Source organism: Opisthocomus hoazin, chromosome 11 (assembly GCF_030867145.1).
Source record: "Opisthocomus hoazin isolate bOpiHoa1 chromosome 11, bOpiHoa1.hap1, whole genome shotgun sequence".
NCBI lineage: Eukaryota > Metazoa > Chordata > Aves > Opisthocomiformes > Opisthocomidae > Opisthocomus > Opisthocomus hoazin.
The window spans coordinates 5502863-5526878 of NC_134424.1; the positions used below are offsets into that span (position 1 = coordinate 5502863).

Sequence of the window (24016 nt, forward strand, 5' to 3'; positions counted from 1 at the left end):
TGTGGAGCCTTTCTCGCCATTTCCTAGTAGAAACAGATGAAATGTGAAGTTTCTACCCACTGAAAAAGGAAGGGGACTCTTTTGAAATGGAGGAGTTGGAGCTGTAATGATGAAGCACGAGCCGTGATCTTTCCAACAGGAGGGCCCCGCGGCCGAGCCTGCGCTGGAGACGGGCGCTTAAAATTGATGCAGATTTGCTTGCAGTTATTGGACTGTTAAAATGTCCATTTAGAAACTGAGATAAAATACAGTAGATATAATTTCATGGTGAGACCTGTCAGTTGTACTGTTATTATCGTCACTGGTCCTTTTATCTTATGCAATAGATGGATAGATGGTAACAGGGAGACATTACTGTATACGTGTCCCTAATCAGTGTCCTTAAATCACGGCAGTCAGCAAACAGACCGGGCTCGCGGCGGCCGTGCCCGGCGCTGCAGGGGTTTGGAAGGGTGAGCTCACCTCCAGGTTGCGTTCAGCTGTTGGCACCGGGCATCTCTGGACATCAATACTCGTATTTCACCGCCTTTCGCAATCCCTCGCTGGCTTCGCTCTCTCCGGCCTCACCACAGAGCATTAAATATTTCCCGCCGGAAGGTGAAGCGTCGTTTGTGAGCACCTGCGCAGAAAGATGGGCGTTTGCAGGGCTGCTGCTCACCACCTCCTTTCCTTGGAGCGGTGCTTGAGCTGCCGTCAGCACCGGGCTGCGCTGGGCGTTTGTGGCTGGGGCTTCCCTTGGCTTGGGAAAAGCCAGCACAATTCATCTGTGCCTCAGCTGCGCCCTTTCTGTGGGCAGCGGGCTTTTTGTGTTGGTATCCCTGCTGTAATGTTAGAGCACTTTATCTTCCACTGCCTTTATTTCAGATAAATCCTGTTATTTTTATAAAGAGATGTTATTTGTGGCTATTAACTTATATGAGGGATGCTAAATGGGAGTTTTCTTATCTGGTTACTTTCATACCAGGAAACTTAATACAGTGCCTTATGGATAAACATGAGGTGTTTGGGCGCATAGCTGAGTGATGTGCCTTGCCTTCATCTGAAAAGGTTTAAAGTCCAGCAAAAAGAATTTTAATCACAAAGAAAAGTTGTAAAATTCTGGCCCTGGTAAATTCAGTAGGAATTTTCCTACCGACTTCAGTGGGGTCAGAATTTCACCATTATTCGCAAAACCACGTAAGAAAAGGGAATGTGGAAAGAGTCAAAGAGCCCTTTTCTGTCGTCTTTCCTGATGTTGTAGTTAAGAGATCGGACTGTTTGTTTAAAATACTTCAGCAGGAGTGACCTATGGAGATGGAGCATCGTCTTTCAAAGGGCATTGTAGGGCCAAAAGAAAGGCTTGGGGAGGAATGTGGATGCTGGTTATCTAGCTAGGGCTGTGTATTGAAAACGCTCGCGTTGGAGCTGGGTTTGGTACACAGTCCCGAGGCAGCTGTGGTTTGCAGCCTGCTGCGGCAAGCTGCCATTTGTCTGGGGCTGGGCTTCGTGCAGGTAACGCTGATGCCTTGCGTCCTGGGAGAAAAAAAAGTGGTGCCATTGCTGCTGGGCTGAATGCTTGCAGTATTTTATGCAGTGTGATTAATTAAATTATTCCAGGGTTAACCTGCTCTGGGCTTTGCTTTTAAAATGGATGAAGAGAGGGAAGGAAAAAAGTGCCCAAATGCTGAAAAGAGAGATTACGTTGCTCCCTGGTACATCCCTAGGAAAGTCTTGCCTTTTATTTTAAGCCTGATGCCTTCAATGAAATATCCAAGAAGACTGATTAGAAGCCGCGCATAGTGATAGCATGGAAATAAGAGCTGTGTGGGGTTTAGACTGTGAAACAATGGAACTAAAATAAAATATTTAAAACATTATGTACTGTGTGAGATCTTGTTTTAAGGTCTAGATGAAAATCCACGATTTGTAGTTCCAGCAGCAGGCTACATTATTCTTTTTTTTCCAGATCTGTTTGGAAATGTGTATGTTTATTTCCCTTTGCTGGCTCCTAATGGAGATGTTGCAGCAGCACTTTGTGCGGAGGCAAGCGCTCGGGCTGTGTCCTCTGCTGCGAACTGAGGGAAGACTCCGTTATCGAGAATTTTCTCTGCAGCCCTTAATTAGCTACAAATGCCGTTTGTAACGAAACCCTCGTCCTTCCCTCCACAGCTGAATCTGGTATCGAGCGTCACGCTTTCCAAGACTGCATCCGAGGCGTCTCCGCAGAGCTTACCTCATACTCCCACCACCCCGACTGCGCCCATCACTCCCGTCACGCAGGGACCGTCGGTCATCACTACCACGAGCATGCACAACGTCGGACCCATCCGGAGGCGGTACTCGGATAAATACAACGTCCCCATTTCTTCAGGTAAAGGGGTTCTGGTGGCGCAGCCCCTTTGGTGGGGTGGCTTGCTGTTGCCCGCAGCCCGGCAGCGGCAGGCTGTGATGATAACAGAACAACTGCTCTTATTTAGCAGATATTGCCCAGAACCAAGAATTTTACAAGAACGCCGAAGTTAGACCACCATTCACGTATGCATCTTTAATTAGACAGGTAAGCTGAGCCAAGCACACGTTTGGATTGATTAGGAAAAAAATATCTCCCTATATGTGCACACTCTGGATTAAATAGATTTTCAAACCTTTGGTATGTAAGCGTGCTCAAATGCTCAAACCTTTACTATAAGGGTTTTTAGAACTGCAATATATAACATAATTGCTTTTGATTAAGTATTACAATACGATGTGATTATTAGGAAATTCATTTCACACAACAGTGAAAATGAGCCTGTTTAAAGATGGCAAGTCAATTATCACAAGCTACAGTAATCTCTGATCCCTAGAATTAATCTGAGCTCTAAATAATTACTGAGCTTTAATCAGCTAGTGAAATGTTTTGCATTTCTCTTTGATTCTGCTTTATGAATGACTAATAAATTAATATTTCTGTAAGGAAACAGAAATAAAAACTCAAAACAATTAGATAATTCCATTTTGAATTTTGCCATTGAACTGTTAAATACAGCCATTAATCTTAGTTCATATTGTGAAAACCCTCCTTTGGATTTTTTGCTCCAAATCTCTTCTTTCTTTCTTTCTTCCTTCTTTTCTTTCCTTTTTGTATTTGGTAAAGTAAAACTGTGAGAGCATTTTGTCCCGGTGTGCTCGTAACTGATCTTGCAATCGCTTTGCTTCACCAGGCCATCCTCGAATCTCCGGAAAAACAGCTAACACTAAATGAAATCTACAACTGGTTCACGCGAATGTTTGCTTACTTCAGACGCAACGCGGCGACGTGGAAGGTAAGCCTGCGCCCGCCTGTGCCTCCTGCCTTTGGAATCTGACATGTACAGAATAGACGTTGCTGATGACATAACAAATTGTAACGACATAAAAATTTAGATCGGCAGTTTTGACACACTCTGGGTGCCTTATCTGCAGGAACAATTTGATATTTGGCAGAAAAATTCTTCTGCCTTTGAAAACCACTAATTGAATCCCCATTATTGGCTTTTATGTTCTGTGATTATGCCACGAGTTCCTCTGTGTGGTTGCTGCTAGCAGTGAAACTCAAGCCCTTCAGCTGGAACGTATTAGGAAAAAAAAAAAAAGAGGTAAAGTTATTGTGTCAGTAGAAGATATACTGTTTGTCTTTTTAGTTATGCAGACTGTAATTACAACAATCCCTTTTTTCCTAGGATCTAGAGATCGGTGGATATATTTCCTCCATCAGTTGACTCTGAACTGGATACACAGATCTGTTATAAACTTCCTCTTTTTTTTTTTTTAATCACACAGCAGAAGCTTATTGAACATAGTATGCAAGATGCAAGCCTCACAATAAGAAATGTGTTTAACAAAAATAAACTTGATATATGGCACTTTAATTTCCTACCATAACCATCCCAAATATTGTTAGATAAGAGGTCTGAGGAGTTAATTTTATTTTGTATTTTGGGGGGTGCCTCCTTCCCTTATGTGTAGCATTGTAATAGCCACACTGGCTGCTAAAGCTAGCACAATTACAAATGAATGAATCAAGTAATAGGATCTTGTATCGCTGTAAAAATAGCACCTCCGGTACTTTGAGCCTCTTTTAATCTAGGCAACTCTGTTGCTCTCAAACAACTTCAAATGACCAGGCGGGATGAATATGTCCCGTACGTGCTGTTTCATCAGCTCATTCTGTTTTTCCTGTCTCAGCTTGCATTTAGTATTAATTCCTTAAGAGGATGGAGCTAAAAATGGTCCTTGGAACTGAACTTGGTTTTTAGTAGCATGTTTTGCTTTTAATTCGGATCCCAGTGCAATTTTGTACATTTTCAACCTTGGTCTAGAAGCTCTTAGGTTCAGGAAAAGTCTCTGTGATTGCTGCTTTGATTCTTTGCTGCAGTTGGAAAACATGAGCGGTGTTTCACTTTGCAGCTTCCTCACTATCCAGAAAGGAAATTAACTTTCCTTGATTTAAGATCCTTTTAGACCTGCCTGTCTTTTGCTGCTGGAGTGGTTCCAGTAGGAGTGTGCAGCAACTGCAGGTGTGGGTGCTAAAGTAAAAATCCTATTTAATTCCAGCAGCAGAGAGAAGGAGAGTGGCAGGGGGAGTGGAAGAAGGCAGCAGGCAGCCCGGGCCGTATCTCCTGCGAAGCTAGTTTTAGGAATTAGCTTTGTGCGTCACGTAAAATGCAGTTCCAGAAGCCACGTGCACTGACAGTGTGCTTCTGCAGAGGAGGAGGAGGGAGGCTGAGCTGCAGACCCTTGGGCTTGCAGAAGGGCAAGGTGTGTCCCGGGGAGGCAGGCAGCATTTAAAGGCCCCCTCCTGGATACCTTCACCTTGCGAAGGCATCCAGGTCCTGCTTCGCCTACCCGGGAAGAGAAGCTTCACCCCCAGTTCCACCAGTGCTAGCAAGATCAACAACTGCTTGAAGTAATGCAGGTTTTCGTGCTGGAGACTGCTCAGGTTTATGCCAGCCTTCAGGAACAGCAGGGATGAAAATGCAGCTCTGGATTGTCATGATGGGAAGCCCACGGGGCGCAGAACGAGCACAAGGGGCTAATTGCAGAATCAGAATAATTTGAATATAGACGGGCTGATTTGCGCTCACCTTCAGCTAATGCTTAGGGGGTGTTTGGGTCAGTGTTCCCCAAGTTTAGGGTCAGGGTTCGGTGTGAGCAAGCTTCCCTGAGCCCTCTTTCAAAAACAGAAGAGTGCAGGAATAAAGACCATTCAAAAATGAACCTCTCTCCCAAAATGCAGTACAGCAGAGCCTGAGCAGTTATTAAAATAACAAACCCTTTCATTTACTACATTCAAGCATGTTCAGGGTAATTTTTCTGCAAAAGTGGCTTGCATACAAATATTTTTAACAAGGTAAATATATAATCTTACAATAATAGCTCCTAATTTTTCTGTTAAGCTGATTGCTGGGGGAGCACTGTGAACTGGTTCTGACAGGTCAGAGGCAATGTCTGTTTGCTTTTATTTCGGGGAGTAATTTGCTGGCACTGAGTCGCAGCCATGAGGCCCAGGCTGCAGGTGTGGCTCCAAAACGTTGGGGTATTGTTCCGATAAAACTGTTAGGCAGCAAGTACCCAGAGGCAGGGGAAACAAAACAATTGTTTTTTCTGCCATGAGTTCCTTAAATAAATGATCACGTGGAAAACAGAAAGCGAGGGCAACACTTCATGGACATCTTGCAAATATTCAACTTGTCTGTCTCAACATATTCTGCAAGAGCCCGATCCAGCAGCCTTAACCATCAATTGCTCGTTGACTTCAAGGGAACAAGAACAGACTGTAAAGCATTTCTCCAGCATTGAATTTATTTAAAGAAGAACACAAATATTTCTGCTCAGCCCTATGTTTAGAGACTGTTTACAAACTTCGAGGACTCCTTTCCCTGAACTTTGCTGTGTGCGTTTGATCAACTGCTATATGAACTACAAGATCAGCTTTCACTGAGGGAAATAGCGTTGTTATTCTTACATTTTGCTCCAGACTTGACAGTGTTCCCATTTTCACAGGAAGCTGCCTGAGTTACCCAGATGTGGGCCGGCAGCCCTGTGTCGGGTTGCGCTGCCGCGGCACTCACCAGCGGTTGCTGAGCTGGCTGATTTTAGCCTGTAAGGTGTGGGGCATTCGTGTGTTTTTCCTCCACCTCAAAACCAGGGATTTTGCCAAAATTTTCAAAGCTAGTGAAATCTGGGAGAGGTGGGAGGGGGAAAAAAAAATCATTAAAAAATAAAACCAAAGGAAAGTAAGGGCAGGAAGAAGCAGCCCTGTAAGACAGGTGGACTTTCAGCAAGATTTCTGCCTTGCCAAGAGGAAAAGCATACTCGAAGCTGATTTTTTCCACCAGTTCACAAGCAGATCAGTGTGGAAAAGCCAAAGTGCTGATCCAGAGGAGACACACTGGCACTCAAGCGTCTGCTGAGCAAAGGCGGTTCAAGCCCTGACTCTTCCCCGGTACCGGGAACGGGAGTGTGGGGACTGTGCTGGCGATTGCAGAGAAATGGAAAAGTAGCAAAAGACCCTTAGCCTTCCCCTCCCAGGCACACACACCGCTGCCTCGGAATTTACATGACAAATGCACTGTGCGTACCCTTTGTTTGCACAGTGATTTAGACATTCATGATTAGAGCTCCCCTTCACCATCCAGACCCGATCTTCATTAAAAAAAAAAAAAAAGAAGAAGAGGAAGACAACGACGGAAGGAAAAAAAATTGTACTCTCTTGGTTGCCTAGACCCAGGCCATGTGTTTGGCTGGCATTGTGCCTGCTAACGAGTCAACCAGATTGACTAAATCAGTGGTGCCAGTGATGATGGATGGAGTTTGTTCGCCTGCATATTTTCAGCAAATGGCTTCTGTTTCCCTGTTTACCGAGCCCCTTTCAGCAATGCTGGGGACAAGGTCCATGTATGAATTCAAGTGGCTTTGTAGTAGGAGATGTGCTCAGAAAACTCCTAAAACAGAGAAGGAGCATGGCATTCCATCTGAGGAAGAACAAGGCTCTCGGCACCGTTTCAGAGGGAGCAGGGACAGAAAAGCCAACAGCTTGCCGTGACATAGCGAAGTGTCTCATTACGTCCGGCTTCGGCAGCGGTCCGAGCGCGTCGGAGGGCTTGGCCGGGCTCATCCTTCCCCGGCGCCGAGCTGCAGAGATGACATCTGAGCATCAGATACCATGAGCGCGGGTCCCTCTGGGTGATGAGCTGCGGGGATATTATCACTTTGTTTCGGAGAGCCCTCCTCGTGTTTTCACTTGGCAGAGGCTCAGATCAGTCAGTACAATAGTCTGCCAGAAATAGGAGCCAACTTCCATATAAGAGCAAGCCGTGGAGGCAGGAGTCGGTGCCGTGCCGGCTGGTGGGGTGCTGCCGAGCCCCCGGTCCACGCCATGGGTGTGGATGGAGGTTCAGCACCTGATTCGCATTAGCCCAGCTGTGGGAAACCGCAGCGACTCCAGTGCCTCTCCGCTGAATTGAGCCGTCTGTGCTTAAGTGAAATCCTTTCTGTTCTCTCTAACTGCTTTCTTTTCCAGGAGAGGAGTAGTTTCTCTTCGCAGAGCGTATATATTTGTTTTGAAAGTGTCTAAGCGATGTTTCTCTTGCGTTCTGTATGAAATGTGCTGGATTAGACAACGTGCATGCTTAAATGATGGCTGTTCTCATTCACACCGGGGGTAACTGATAACAGTAACTTGAATTTCTAATCTTGGGTTTAAGCTTTGATATTTTTTTTGTCTTTGCAAAATAAGATGTAAAGAGCTGGGGAAAGCAGGCGGGTGCGGGGAGGGGAAGGGGCTTAACATTGCAAAATGAGGACTGTCAAGCTGACTGTGCTGCTGTTCTTGGACGATGATGAGCATTTTCTCATAGAAAGTTTTTGAATGTTTTCTCTTTTATACTTGCTGCAGAATGCAGTGCGTCATAATCTTAGTCTTCACAAGTGTTTTGTGCGAGTAGAAAACGTTAAAGGGGCAGTATGGACAGTGGATGAACTAGAGTTCCAAAAACGAAGGCCACAAAAGATCAGTGGGTATGTCCACCATGTTTGAACTTCTTAGCCTAGCTTGGATCATGCTTACAGTTTAACGTAGAGGCTTTTGGCTGCTAGCTGGTGTTAGACCAACCACAGGTGGTTTCGCATTGTTTCAGTTAAGGGAAACCAAGACAAACATCTCATCACTACTGTTTGTATGCCCACCAGTACCCTGACCCTGCTTGCTTGGTGTTTGTTGCATCACATGCTAGTAGCTTTTAGGTGGCAATGCATATTAACCCTCACAAACCATTTGCTTATGCTTATTGCATTTTATTTTCTTTTTCCTTTTCCCTGTATTTGATGTCTGTTCTGTCCCCGATCCCATGTCCCTTTGTTTCCACTTCATCTCCTTTGCTGCTGCTCTTGTCCCAGGGTGCCATTCGCACCAACCTCTCACTGCATAAGTGCTTTATCAGAGTAGAGGATGAGTTTGGGTCCTTTTGGACTGTTGATGATGAAGAGTTTAAACGTGGCCGTCATATTCAACGAGGCCGTCCTCGAAAATACTGCCCTGATGAAAACTTTGGCGAGCTTGTTGCACAGTAAGAGCTTTTACTTGCTTTAATTTTTTTTTTCTGCTGTTGCTTTGCTTTGCATGATTTACCCATCTCATGTAGACTTGCATTTCATGAAATAGTGACGTCACCTTTGCTGCTAAAGAAACTTAAGTTTTTGGTTGTTACGTGTATTTTGTGTGTCCCACTCTGATGATCCAAATGCCTGTAGTAATAACTCTACTTTGACATGTTTGTTATAGCATTTGTTTATAGTGCAGTGTAGACTAAAATAATTATCCACGCTAGTGCAGATATGCTGCTGTAGACCTGTCAGGAAGACAGATATGTGCCAGGAAAGGCTTCAGATAAGTTTTAATTCTGATATTTTCCTTTGTTTTCAGTTGTATGCCTTGTTTCTCACCTCTCAGTCAGATGCAGTGCAAGGTGCTTATAAGACAGAAACGCTGAATTAACTTTAAAAAGTTGGAAAGTGCAGTGGGACCAGCTGTAAAGATTATAATCAACAGGCCATCCTGTGTCTACAACAACCACTCACAAATATTCCTGGGGTTCCCAAAGCAATTTTCTTTGACCTTTACTTGAAGGCCATCTCGCTGGTCCCTGTGGGAGGGGCTCAGTTAAGACCCTTCTCACCATGATTTAGTCCCACATGACTGATAAATAAATAAATAAATAAATAAATGTGCCCAGTGAGTGATAAAACGGCACTTTTTATCTAGTTTGTATTTGATGATTTTTTTTTTTTTTTTTTTTTTTTTTCACCTCTGGTGGAGCCAGTGCTATTTAGATGTGCCAGCTAAAGAGAAAGCAGATATGCCTGGCATTCATTTTCCTCAAATCCGGCCCCTTTTGTAAACTTAAGATGACTAAAGTAAGGGTCCAAAATAGCACACCACTATATTTTTTGTTAAATCAGCCTTTAGGGCAGCGTGTCATTTTGCGCGGGCCGTGCGGCTGCGGTGCAGCAATACCTGCCGTCCTGCCTCCCTGCCCACCACCCCGGGCTGGCTGGGACGATGGCGCAGGCCGTCCCTCACCGGGACCGCTTGCCAGGTGCCTGGCGGGGAATAACGTGGCTCAAATCCTCCCATGTCGTGGTCCCTCTGCTCCATTGCGAGGGACTCTGCTGCCAGCGACTTGGAGAATAATTTGCATGGAGTAGTGTTTAAAATGCTTCGTGATGCTTTTGATCGTGGCCTCCTCATGGTGGACCTTTACATGGTAACTGGGTCCCAGACACAACGAATATGGGAGACTTCCTCCTGAATACAGCTAAAATGAGCAGAGATGCCAAGATGTGCTACTAGCACAGGGTAGTAGAACACATGGCGAGGTAACGTCGAGAGATAATGATGTTCCTTATTTAGTAAAGGCAAATATGATAACCATAGCCCAAAACTCAGACACTTTCTTTAAATGAAAAAAAAAAAGAAAAAGAGAAATGAAAAAGAACTTGTGTGGAATAACAGTCTCAGCTCTAGTTTTCTGGTGTGGGAGGAAGCATTACATGCTTGAAACGCTCGCACAGAAGTTGGTTGCATTTAACTCTCCTTTTTATGTTTTTCTTATGCAGTAACCCTTCTCTTATTAAAAACATACAGACCAGCCACACCTACTGCACACCTCTCAATGCTGCTTTACAGGTAAGATTAATGACTGTAGCAAATATGCAACAGAGGCGTGTGTCTTCCCCACTCATTTCAAAATATATTAGCCTTGCTCTAATTAGATATTAAATTTTAATTCCGTTAAACTTTTTTCTTAAGTGCATAAAGCATCATAGTCCCTGGAGGCAAACACATATCAGGCTGCTTCAGCATTAGCTAGATGCTTAGCATTTTGAATATTGTGGCAAAAAAATTAAAAGTTCACTTATTAATATTTATCAGCAGTATCATAATTTCCATCCTCTTATTTCAGAATTTCACTTGAGGCAAAAATACCACAAGTGTAATTACTCTAGCACAGCTATTAATGTGCTGAATGATAGGATACTGCGGCACGTGACCTTCTATTGTTCGTGGGTTTAAAGAGAAAGCAGATCATTTTTCCCCCTTTTCTTTTAAGGGCTATTTTCGCATTTCTTTCTATTGTTGGTAAAAAATAAAAGTTGCAATTCCTGTAGAAAAAAGAAGATTATTTTTATTGGTTTAAACTGTACAGAAATTGTAAGACAAACATTCTGTTTTATCCACGATACAGAAATACACAAAGTGTGGGTGCACAGTTAATAACCTGCAGCCTGAAAGTGTGCGCGTCTCCAGCCCTTGCTCATGTGCTGGGTGTCAGGTTAGCATTTTTTTCCCCTTTCTTCAAATTCCTGAGTCTATCTCAAAAAACCTGGGTAAAGTCAGTATTGACTGTTTGAACCAAAGATCCCAATGCGTTACTGTGCCCTGAATTTGCAGGGGCGGGTGTGATGGTGGGTGGGTTCAAGCCTGTTCCATATAATGTGAATTAATCTGGGAGGCAACACAGCGCGTGGTTGCACCCCAGCTGTTTCACAGAATCACAGAATCACAGAATGGTAGGGGTTGGAAGGGACCTCTGTGGTCATCTAGTCCAACCCTCCTGCCAAAGCAGGGTCACCTACAGCAGGCTGCACAGGACCTTGTCCAGGAGGACCTTGTTTGTTGAGGGCCACTTCTCCAGAAGTTCGCTGATGGCCTTGGACATTTCCTTGGGCAACCGTGTTTTGTGGAAGGTTTAGCAGACTTCTCTTTTCAGAACCAAGAAAAAGATTATTAGGAGAAAAGCAATGTTCTGCATTTCTTCTAATTACGAGAGCTTATGCGGTAACCTCTGAAAAGCAAATGTACGCATGTTTAAATGAAGCAACTGTAAATACCATTCATTAGTAACTTCTTTTCCCTTGAGTCTTGTGAAGTGTGATTTTTAAAGACTGCTTTGTCTCTTGAATAGTATTAAGATTACAAGCACATTTTGCATTCATGAGGCTGAAAGGCAAAAACGAAATGATCCTGCATTTCTTCACATTGTTAACTATATGACTAATTTAAATTAATATGCTTATCATACGGAACTGTTCGTGTTTTATTTCTGAAACACGTGTCGCTGTCGTCATCTCCATCCATTCTTGTCTTTGGTGATAACCTCCAAACTGTTTCTGTTTCCCACTTTCCCTGGAAGTGGCTCGTACTCATGTCCCCCCGTAGCATCGTGTGGACGGAGTTGATGAAGAGAAGAGCCCAGGCCGGATTTGCCACCCCTCGTGTGGCCCCTCTAATAAACGGGGGGGAGCAGTATTCACTGCGCTGAGGCAGGTCCTCATTTAGCTTGAAAATACACCAGCGGGTTCCCTGCCCCTCTCCCCTCCGCTGAGTCCCGGTGGGTGCTCGGGTGCTGTACAGCGCTTTGGGCAAGCCCTGCCGGTGGCCGGTGCCCCGTGGGCAGTTTGGACCTCGCTTCAGCAACAACCTTCCTCCTAGGACACAAGGCCGCTTTACCTACGTTCAGTCTAATTAATAATTAACGAGCAACCTTAATGATTCTGTGATTCTGTAACATTCCCTTGGCTTTTGTGGGCGTCTGCGAAGACCGGCTCTTGGCACGTCCCGGTGAGCGCAGCGGCCGCCTCTCCCAGGCCGGGGGACGGCACGGCGTGCTGTGTGCCGCCGGGATGGCGGGGTAGGTGCTTCCTCTCCTGTGGGCTGGCAGAGCCGCCCCTCTCCTTCACCCAGACCCCCCCACATCTCCTCCATCTGTTTCCCCCCGCGGCCAGGGAGAAGCAGCAGCTCTCTCCCCGCTCTGTGTGTGGAAGGTGCGGGGACTCCAGCTCTCACCAGCCCCCTCTTTTCCCAGAGGGTCGCGGGGGGCTCCCAAAACACCCCCCTCCCCTGTTACTATCTTTGTAGCAGATACTCCTTGTGTCCCACCTCTCCCCCGGTAAATTGCTGTACTGCAATTACAAGTTATCACTATGGGTGAAGAACTGGAGTCATTATTTTGCCAAGTGCAGGAAATGTGAACCATTCTTTGCATCCCCTAATCACAATGAGTTTGCCGATTGTTGAATCAAGAAGATAAAAATAATCCTCCCCGTTAGAATGGCTTTTGTAATCACATGTGACACACAGGGCTGCATATGGAGAGGTCAACGTAAGGAAGAATAAAAGGGGCCGTGCTCCTGAAGAAGCTGCAGTCAGGGCTGGTCGTGCCCCCCTTTTCCCATCCTGTCCCCCCGCCCGGTCCCTGGCTGTGCTTGCCTGGGAACAACTCTGCCGGCTCGGATGGCAACAAGCAGGGAGTTTTGTCCTGCGAATTAGGAGCAGGCGAGAGCGTTCAGTGGGGATTACATTTGAATGAGTTCCCCTCCCACGGGCAGGGTTTGCATCACGCAGACCCGGAGCCTGACGGATTTTTTGGCTCCGCAGCCGGCTGACCTCCCGTCGGAGCAGGTCGAGCGCTGCCGAGCCAGCGTCTGTGGCTCTCCGGCAGTGACACGGCTCAGAGAGCTGCGGATGATGTCAGCTGGATCAGGCTAGGGTGGGTGAAATGGTTAAATGTCCTTCGAGTCCCTGGGCCCTGCGGCCTTGGAAAGCCGTGCATCCCATCCCTGAGAATCGCTGCCTTCTCCGGGGCTCGGGGCTTCTGCGCTCCCACCGCTGCCACACGCCGGGCACGGGACTGTGCCATCAACATGAGCTAATGCTGATACACAGTAAATATTAGCAGGCAGGATGGTGGGAATCAGAAGGAAAATATTTAACGGTTCCTTCTATTCCTACAAACATTTCCATCTAGAAAGTTAACTCCCATGTGCCTCTGCATGGTGTTCCTTTAGAACAAGGGAAAATCGAAATAAAATGGTCAGATCTGTAATCTGTAATAGCTGAGGTAAGAGCTGAGCTGCTGAGGCTTAAAAAATTTCACATGGACTGGTTCAGTTTTCAGGTAGATCAGTGCAACTGGAACTGATCCAGTTAGTGCTAACAGCAGCTTTGCACTTGCGTCACAAGAGAAACCAAACTCCGGAACGCTGCCTTCCTGCTTGGTGCCCGTTTGCTCTGGTGGGGAGGAGTGATCAGCTGAGCGACTTCTAATTTTTTCCTTATTAACCTTTCATTAAAAACAAAACCCAGATTTAAGCCACAAGAAACTGAAAGCCCCAAACATAATTTTGCAAAATGAAAAGAGGAAAAGGACGTGGGGTTTTTTTTTCCAAGGGGTGTAATTCCAAATAGGGAATGGAAAGCTCCGTCCTCTCACAAGCCAATACAGCTATGAATGCTTAAACCTAGATGTAAATGATGTTAAATTTCCCTTGGTGGAATCGGGGTAATACCTATCAGAAAGCACAATATTTAAACAAATGGTAATTGCAAATAATATAAATGTGGAGAATGTTTCGGAATAAGTGAGCGTGTTATGCAATGTATAAAAACTCTAGTCATGGCTCTTCATACATTTGTTTGTGTCCTTGGCAGGCTTCAATGGCTGAGAACAGTATACCTCTATACACTACTGCTTCCATGGGAAATCCCACTCTGGGCAATTTAGCCAACGCGATGAGGGAAGAGCTGAACGGTGCAATGGAGCATACGAACAGTAACGGGAGTGACAGTAGTCCAGGACGTTCCCCTATGCAAGCAATGTGAGTACGGCAGAGGCGCGTGTGTGGCTCTAGGCATTGTGTTACGGCTGCTGCGGTGTGGCTCTGGAGGCCTCGTGGCTGGGTCCTGAGGTTCACGGGTGGAGCAGCAAGAGCAGACCTCTCCATCTGGGGGTATGCTCAGGTCGATGAGAACGTAAAATGGCTGTTGACCAACTTCAATGTAAAACCGATCAGCACAATCCAGTCTGATGAGCACGTAGAGCTAGAAAATTGTTCACTGGTTTGTAATTCCCTTCTTTAAATGTTGCAAAACAACATAGGGAACTGCTTGCTTGGAGAAAAAAAATATCATTTCTCTCCCCTTTGGTCCACGCAACAAGTGTGCCGGTGGGGCAGAGCTGGGAATGGGCTTGTTTGGCGGGTCTGAAGAAAAAACACTCGACGCACAGCGGTCTTGCTAAGCATTAACGATGGCACACGTAAAGGTCTGTGTGATTTATAGATTGCTCTTAAAATATGAAAAGGAAAGTTAATAGCATTATAGCAACAGACGGCGGTATAATGAGTGTGTATATAACCACATGAAGTAATGGGGGACCGCTGTCCCTGCTCAACGTGCACAGCACCCGGGCAGCGAGCTGGCGCGGGGCAGGGTACGGCAGGAAGGGTGTGATGCCCTGATGGGCGTGTGCGGTATTTATGGGGTGACGGAGTGAGTTTGCAAAGCTGTAAAAGCCCCCCTCCCCTCAAATTACATACCGGGTAATTGGCGGCTGGCAAGGAAGCTGGAGTTTATAAGTCTTGTAGTTCGCTAAAAACTCTTGCGGAGCGGTTGGCTACCTGTGCGAGCGGCCGCGCGCGGAGCCGCGCTGCCTTGCTGCTGCCTCTGCCCTAAAACAGGCTGTAAAATTGCTGGCTGGCTTGCCCCGGCTCACGTTACGCATTAAAAAGAGAACTAATTTGTAGTCTTCTACTTCAAAGTAATTTGAATAAGGGATTTACAAAAGTAAGTCTAAATCAAAAAGTAGAAAAACATTAACCTAATACCATGATAGTAATTAGTTGTGAAACTAATTAGCATTTAATGGCAAAAAAGTTTCCCACCTGCATAATGTGTTGTCGGAGGGGAGGGGGCATGAAGGAATCTGAGGCTCTGGGTACTTTGATATTGCAGCATTTTAAATCAGTGCACAAAGCGCTTTGAAAAAAAAATCTTTAAAGATGGCAACATTCATTTTTAATTAATAATTAATTTAAACATTGTCTTTTACCATTTACTTCAAAACATTCCAATAATGTGTTTAGCTTTTCCAGCGATTGTTTGTGCAGTATTAATTATCTCTCGCCACGTAGCGTTGCATGACACACTTTCCAGCTCTCGCAAACGGATTCATCTCGAGGCAGTTTTAGTCACAATTCGTTACCCTCTGCCCGCGACCACGTCGGGCTGGCGTGAAGGAGTGGAGGGAGGTGGCTTTTCTCCAGAAACAAGACTTCTCCCAAGGGTTTCTCCTGGCCTAACAGACAGGGAGGAACATTTATGATGTTGCGTTAATCCAAGTAATTATTTTTTCGCAACTTCGAGGCTAGCGTAGTTCATGCACTTCTCATTTCACCTAAGGTTTCCTTGTCTTTGAAGAGACTGCGAGGAGGGAAAAATAACCGAGTTGAAACAGGCTAGGACACCTTCCATAACTGTGCATAGCCGTGGCCTTTGTTGCACTTAATAATCATCTCTTAGCACATTGATACCAAGGTGAGGGGCACAGCACAAATACCGGAGAGAGAGGAGGGCGGGGGGAGGGCTGCCTCATTTTCATTATTCACCAGAAAATCCAATTTTCTGTTGTAATATGGAAATGATTGTTTCCTGAGTGTTTTCATTTTCTCGGAATTGATAATATATGTGTTCTCTGCTGAACATTTCTTTTTGCTTAAGTAAAATGTGGCCGGGTGATGTTCCAATACCAGCCTCTGAGCTTCCCCCTTGAAATTGTGTTGCTAAGTAGTTTGAAGGGATCTAAAGCCAGAACACCGTTCACCCGTCGCGGGGTTTACCCGGTTTGCTAAATAAAATCATGAGTCAACAGCAGATTTCCAGACGCTGAGCAACCTCTTATTTTCCGTAAGCCTGCTTTGTTAATGACATTTTCAGTTTTTTTCTCAGAACAGAGTTCCTTGTCATAATGCACATTATTTTTTAAACAATTTCAGTATATTAGAATAAATCAAGCCTTAAACTTTATTGTGAGTTTTAAAGGACCTTGTTAACATGACAGCTAAGAAGTCTAACGCTTTAGCTGAAGTCTTATTACCACTCATTCGTTTCCTTTTTATGACACATTGAACCACAGCTAGGGTTTTCTTTTTTTTTTTTTTTCTTCCCCTTCTCTCCCTCCTTTTGAAACACTAGAAAGTAGTCGCATAATTACAGCTTGGGGACATAACGCTTTCATCCTGATATGCTCCAAAGGTAGCCACAAAGCAAACTACTCCATGCTGTGTGCACCACCAGAACTCGGTGGCTTTAAACAACAGTCAGCTTTATTAAAAACTCCTCTGTTCCCAGAGTGGACAAACAAAAGAATTACTCAGATGTGAAAAGAAGGGGAATCTGTGTTCAGCAAGGTTATTTATTGTTAACCCCTTCTGTAGTCTTAGGCGCCTACTTAAAAGGAATGTGCTGAAATTCTGCTACTATAAAGGAGAAGTGGGAAACCCTTTTTTTTTTCTCTTCCTCCCCCCTTTTTTTTTTCTTTTTTGCCTAACCCAGCATTTACTTTTCTGCATTTTAGAGACTGAATTCTTCAGTCTCGAAAGGAAGTTTTCCTTCCCCAGTTTGGGTTTTTGGTGAGGTGGTTAACAGAGATTCAGACTGACTTCAGAGATATGAAAGTCTCTGTTTGCCGTTGAGCTTATTTAAACTGATTTATTTCAGTTGCTCTGAAATGTTTGGGCAAAGTCACAGATTGAGGAAGGTTTCTTATCACATGCTATTTTGTGGTTAAAGCTGACACAATACACAAGGAGTTGAATTTTTGTTGTTGTTTTCCATGCAGATGTCTCCCCGGGGGTTGTATTACGCAGATAACCGGGGGGCTGGAGTTTTTGCCGAGCTCGCTGTCTGGTGTTTGTCGAACACGTGAGCTGCTGGAGGAGGCTGGCCTGGCTGTGCCTCCCCATGGCTTTGTGGCCCTCTCCGGCTTTGTCTCGCTCAAGGTCAAGCAACCCTTTTTGTAACTTGGTGCTTGCTTTGCTTTTCACTCCTGCAGTTACAGTTTTTTGACTTCTGGGAACCACACCAAAGCTCAGAGAGAAACTCAGTTAAAACCACCTGCTTTCGTAACAAAACCAGAAGCGGGGCAGGGTTCGCTTTGGAAAGGTTCAGGGACCTTTGAAGGAGCTTTCACAGCATTTTGGGTGGTTGCGAGCCCACAGGGTACCTGTCTTACCTGCTGGCACCCGCTCGCTTCTGCCTCTGGCCAAGCACGAGGTGGTGTGGGGATGTGGTGAGACACTGAGACGTGGCCTCTGAGCAGCCTTAGCAGAAACTCCTGGCCACATCGGCTGCACGCGACATGCGATCTCCTCTCTCCTTTGAAAGTTTCCCATCTGCGTTTTCAAAAATAATACTTTTAAAAAAAAAAAAAACAACAAAAAATCCCCCCCAAAAATCCCAGCAGCAGCATCAAAACCAGAAAGCCAAGACTTTTAAATTACAACAGCAGTGAAAAAGATCACTGCCGTAAAGGCCAGGTAGCACACGCTTTATCGGTCTCTATGTGTAGCTGCTCTTTGCCCCTTCTACTTCTGTTTTTCATTTAATGTTTTCTCCCAAGTGAGGGGCCCCACAGCCTATTCATAATATAAGTTTTTCTAGTTGAAAATAATCATCATGGTTTCACATTCACTAGGGCCACAAGCCTCCAGGACAGTTAGTGCTTGCACGTTGCTGAGATGACGATCTGCTCACGAGACCTTTTATGTGCTTAAGCTAATTCCTGGTCTCTGATACTTGAACGATCTCCTCCCAGTCTTTACTGCCCCTCCTTTTGATAATTAGGTCAAAATTATATGAGCAATGTTGATCTCCTTGTAATTTTTGCAAAAATCACGCAACGTGCAGAGGGACCTCTGCGCTCCCAGGGCTGTGTTGATCAGGTGCTTATTAGTGAATCTGAAAGAACAAGGGGTGCGTGCGTGGATGCTGCATCGCTTCTCCCCGCCGCTCCTTTGTCGATGGGCTGGAAGGTGCAGGTAATACTTAAGTATTGATCTAGCTCTTCACAACTGAAGAAATTGAAATATGCAGGGACTTTAAAGGCATTCACCACTCACGTTGGAAATGTCTGTAGTCAGCAAGTTGGATGCTTCCTAAACTGATCCAGGCTCAAGCCAAGAGAAATAAACGGGGTGCGGTGCAGCTTTGCAGCTACGCATGGGCACAACTGGCTCACCCGGGTCTCCTGGAGCAGCCAGGGTTACCTTTGGCTTGCACGTGGATGCCGACTACTTTTTTCCTGTGTGGTGGTTGATTCTTGCTGTCTGGCAGTGCGACTGGATACAAACAGTATTGTTGTTCCTATCCACACAAAAAGTAAAGAGAGAGGCAGCTATTTTAAATCATTCACTTTAAAGCAAAGCTGTGCAAGGGGAGGAGGAGTTCTGACGATGAAGGTTTGGGCTTCGGATTGTGTTTTCACGTAGGCTACGTGAAAGGGTTAAATCAGCCTGCATGGAGAAAAACCAAGGCTCCGGGAGGTGGATATCAGCTCAATGAGAGACAGAGTGGGACTTGAACTCATTAACACTTTATTTTAAGGGATTGCCTACGACATCAATTATTTAGGAAGCAAACAGGGTCTCTATTGCTGTGTCGCATTATTAATACTTGGTAATGTCAATAAAATCCTACTTCCCTATAAAGTCCCTCCAACAAGACACTATTGACTCACATGGCTATTTTACATTTCAAAAGCTGCTGAACAAAAAAAAAAAAAAAAAAAGGTAATTTGTATTTGTATAGGATTTGTTGTAAATATGATTTACGAACAACATTTTTCAATTGTTATCGTACCCGTTTTGAATGACCAAGCCCCATTCCCCTGCGGGTTACTCGTGTGCTATGCTGTAATGAGAAATTTGGCAGATCTCATCTCTTTAGTACATCCTCGTGCCCACCATGAGCTGGGGATCATGTTCTGCCTTGTTTACAGCTGACAGTGTTATTATTCTCGTTAGGACTGTGCTTTCTTATCATATTGTTGTGTTGAGCGAGCCTTTTCCTCTCTGTTTGTGTTTCCTGGCAGGGCTTTTCTTCCCTTATTGACAGTTTGTAAAAATATGCATTAATTTGGAGTTTAAAGCATGTATCATGGTGTCTCTTTGCTGTGTTTGCTTGAAGTTGATTAATGATAGAACCTCACTTGGGGTCGTCCTCTGGAGAGTTGTCTCACAGGTTCTGCATGTTAACGAGAGACGCCGCACACACAGCGAGCGATGATTAGCCCAGCCTCCGCCGGCTCGGCGGGCTGACAAACTGCTGCTTTGCCGTTCGGGTGCTTATTCCGCTTATTTATCCAAAGATTGTATTAATCAACTTAATATGTCAGCTGAGAGCATTTTCTCTCAATCCCGAGATGGAAACCCTATCGAAATGCTCCTCCCAGAGTGTTTTCTCGGGGAAGCTGAGTGCTGCCCGCCCGGCGTAGCCTTCGCTTGGCTCCAGTGGCCAGCGCAGAAGTTGAGGGTCTTCTCCTCTATGGCCTGGAGCTGCTAGGCTTGGCACAACGGGTCTGAACACCCACACCGCCTCGGCGGTCTCCCCAAACTGCCCAAGCTGGCAAAGCTGTCCTTTAACGAGCACCTTGCTGATGACCGTGCTTTCGTTTTTGCAGGCACCCTGTGCATGTCAAAGAAGAACCGTTAGATCCAGATGAAAATGAAGGCCCGCTATCCTTGGTGACAACAGCCAACCACAGTCCAGATTTCGATCATGACAGAGATTATGAAGACGAACCTGTAAATGAGGACATAGAATGAGTATGTCTGACATCGTTATCCTGAGAATGAAGATTGGAAGAACGCGTCAAACTTAGCTGTGAAATCTCTCCATTGTTGTACAGTCTGGAGGATTCTCAGTCCACTTTGACAACTATGAAATATGTTAACTCTTAGTGCCATCAAGTATCCCATTTGGGAGTATTTTTGATTTTTCTACTTTTTGTTGAAAAAAGGAATTTGTACTCTGTGCATTGGATGGACTTGTTTGGTACTTGGGATTTTCCTCTCTTACAGTCAACATCAGTGTTGTAAATTTGCTAAACTGATTCACTTGCGTTTAGCAGCCAGCTGTGGACTGCAGGTCCTGCCAATTTTGGACACTTGAGGACATCAAACTGAGCATGTACACCTGAACTGCAGATCAAGTCTTTGCCCAGATTTTAAGGATTCCAATGGACAACATATTTGCACAGTACTGCATGTTGATTATCACTGCCTTTACTCCATTTTTTTTGTTTGGTTTTTTTTTTTTCGGTTGGTTTTTTTTTTTTTTGCTTCCATTTGGGATGGGGAAGGCCTGTGTGTGCACGTGTGTGGATATGTGTGTGTGTGCGTGTGAGCGTGTCTATCGGGGAGGGGTTACAAGAAAAAATTATCCCAAACTTTTTAATGTATTGCTTTTATTCCCCCACCCCACTTCTCCTCTGCCATTTTAAGTTCTGACCTCAGGCCTCATCTGGGCCCAGGGCCTCTTGGAGGCTTCGACGTTTTCTGTACTTTGTGATGAATGTTAATAGGTGTTTTTATTATACGAAGCTGAATGTCATTGAATTGTTTGTAGTTTTTTCTGTCATTCATTCCAGTTTCCTTCAGATGCCACCGTGTTTTCTTTAGCTATGGGAAACATTCCATTTCGGTGTCTCCTTTGATTTGTCGTTGTTTTTTGGAAAGGTCCCAAATGCTGCACTATACATGTGGAAGGGTTGTCCAGCGGAGAGAGAGGAACGAAGTACTGCAAGAATGAGAATGAATGACAGACGAACATAGAAACACTGTAGGAAGCAACACAGATTCATTCCACAAAGCAGTATTTTTAATATATTTTGTTGTTGTTGTTGTTGTTTGGGTTTTTTGATTTTTTTTTTTTTTTTTTTTTTGGCAGCAACGGTGAATATTAGCAAACGCCACAAAATTGAACAGCACAAAGAAACATATGCAGCACCGACAGAGTTCACTTTTCGTAGAGGATGAATAGTACAGTGGCAGGTTCTCGGTTGTTTAACACGAGTTCTAATGGGTCAACAAATCTTTCTGGAGTATCTAAGATTACCGAGATGGGCACCTAGACATTTGTTATTACAATTCTTTTTTTTTTTTTCTTTTTGCATTTGCAAATAGTGGTTGGAAAGATGACTTCATTAAATTGTTATTGTACATGGTGATGTTTCGCGGTTAAACATCAGTTCAGGATTGCTTGGTGGCATTAATCTGTTTGAATACAAATTAGATTTCAGATTGAACTTGTTACGGGAGTTAATAAGGACAGAGCCCCACTAATGCTAAAGTGTTAATTTTCAGCTGTGCAAATCCAGTACTGCAGCTCAGATCGTTACGCAATATTACACCAGCCAGTATGGACACCTCTCCGTGGGAGACGGGAGATCCAGGAGAGAATCGGCACCGGGGCTGCGTAGGCAAAGCTGGCAAGGCTCTTCAAAGCAAACACGACATACAAATTTTGTTGCGATAGGTCAGTAAACCTCGGTCACCAAACACCGAAACATTTGCGTTCTGCAACCACTTTTCCGTCACTCATTTATTTATGTAGGACTGTAGCTTTTTTATTATTTCAGAAAGCCTTTCAGAGCTTAATTTATATTCTTCTTTGTACCTTTTTTTTTTCCTAAAATTACCAAAGATATTACACAAAGGTAAATTATGTTCTCTGTTATATGCTTTATCTTATGAAGCCAAATATCCTCTTATTGTTGATCAAAGGAGGTTGAAGAATTTAGAGGGAAATGACAAGACGTGGGCTATTGCTAACCTGAGAGGGAAACTGCTCCTTTATTCTAGAAAATTTAGAAGGCCAAGTAGATGTCTGAACCAAAGTTGTTACTTTTTAGTTGCAATTCTTTACAGTGACCAAAATGAAAGTCTGTAAAGAGGAATCGAGGAGAGCTTTTGAGGCTAAAACTAGAAATCAGTGTTACTGGTGGAGCTACGAGAAGGGAGCTGGAGAAAGCAAAGATGCAATTATTTTGTGGAAAATTAGGGTATCAGATAAAGGAGACAGTTTAATAAAATACAGAAGAGAACAGAAAAGCTCCCACGATTTAACTGGACCACATAATAGTATTTCTAGAATTAAATGAAAAATTAAGTTTTTCCTTGGTCTTTGGTTCTACAGATTGTGTGCCATTTCTGTTTCGGGACCGTGCTAGGACGGCTGCTTGAATTCGGGTTGATCTTGGCACATTTGCTCAGTTTTGTTTAGTTGTTGGTCAGCATTTTTCATAAGGAAAGAACACTCCTGTCCACTCATAAGCTTTGGTACAAGCAGTTTTATCGGCAGTTACTTTCATAAAACTCAACTCTGCTTTCTGTTTCAAAAGACAAAAAAAAAAACAAAAAAAGGACAAGAAAAAAAGGGCAGTCTGTGGTCATTTGAAACATATTTTTTTTTTTCGGTTTAAATTCTATCCAGGCAGCTTCGTGACGTGCCGGCGGTAGCCAGATAGGGATCATGAGAATTGAGCCCCGTGCTTCTAAACTGAGTGGTTTGCTGGTTAGTTTGGTATTCAGAAGGGGATAAAAATCTGGTAGATTAGTTCATTCTCAGCATGTGTAGCTAGACATGAGTAAAGATAACAGCATGAGAAACTGTTAGTACGCATACCTCAGTCCAAACTGTTAGGGAATGAGTAAATAAAAAATACATTTCACTCAGTTGCACTTAGTTGTATGTCTTGCATGCTTAGTCTAAAGACTGTAGCAAAAATAAAAAAAAAAAAATCAAAAAAAGAGAAAAAGAAAGAAAAAATTAGATTTGAACATATCTGGCAGGTGTCGCAGCCTTGCAGAAGAACCAACTGAAAATCTCAGGCTTTACATCGAGCAAACTTCACTATGATTTTTACAGTTCCGATTCTGTATCCCTTTGGATATACGGTCGCTTCTTTGGGGAGGGGTTTATTATGTTGTACATATGTATCCCACTGTGTCTGTGTGAGCCTTTGTCTTGGGGGGGGGGGGGGAGGGAAAGGTGGAAAGGTCCTTTTTTTAGATATCATTCCTCAAAAGGAATAAATGCCGACCTGTTTGTCAAAACACCTTTTTGCTTTTTGTGCAACTGCTTTATATTAACTATACTAAAAAAATAGCTTTGAAAAAAAAAAAACTACTGTATGTAATGGAATTGCAGAATACGCTGCACACGTATTTTATTTAGTTATCCTTGCTTTAAGAATATTGGATGACATTTGCTGACATGTGGGAGAAAATCCCTGACCTTTTTTTTTTTTTTTCAGCTTTTAAATTGTAACATAGTTGACAGATTTTTTTTTTTTCTCCTGTTATCATTGATTGAAGCATTTTTGTACAGTTTTTGTGTTTAAGCTGTTTTTTTGATACTTTCCCACCCCTTCTGTTATCTTACCACTGCCTTTTCTGGCTGTCTTAAACAAAGTTCATATATTTGAAAGGAAAAAAAAAAAAAAAAGTTGTTTTAAAAAAAAAAAAAACAATGTTTTTCTCCTGCTGCAGTAAATATTTTGCATGATGAATTCCAGGGTCACACTTTCAAAGTTTATCAGTGAAGTAGTGATTAATAATGGGGAGTGTCAAACTATTGAACTTTTGTATAAAAAAAAAAAAACTTTACAAGGTGCCAAGA

The 24016-nt window shown here is 44.0% G+C and overlaps 1 protein-coding gene across 16 annotated transcripts in view; it reads left to right on the forward strand.

Annotated features, from left to right (window-relative positions):
- Positions 1 to 20947, forward strand: part of FOXP1 (forkhead box P1) — a 385680-nt gene extending 364733 nt beyond the window's left edge. For 14 of the 16 annotated variants that reach the window (XM_075433280.1, XM_075433294.1, XM_075433281.1 and 11 more), the window contains 7 exons: positions 2149 to 2350; positions 2457 to 2536; positions 3183 to 3284; positions 7898 to 8019; positions 10117 to 10186; positions 13991 to 14157; positions 20016 to 20947. In XM_075433280.1, coding sequence (XP_075289395.1) covers positions 2149 to 2350; positions 2457 to 2536; positions 3183 to 3284; positions 7898 to 8019; positions 10117 to 10186; positions 13991 to 14157; positions 20016 to 20160 — 888 coding nt within the window. In that variant the 3' untranslated portion in view covers positions 20161 to 20947. The remainder of the gene's footprint in view (positions 1 to 2148; positions 2351 to 2456; positions 2537 to 3182; positions 3285 to 7897; positions 8020 to 10116; positions 10187 to 13990; positions 14158 to 20015) is intronic. The other 2 variants (XM_075433293.1, XM_075433296.1) reach the window with 1 other exon arrangement.
- The last annotated feature ends 3069 nt before the right edge of the window (positions 20948 to 24016 follow it).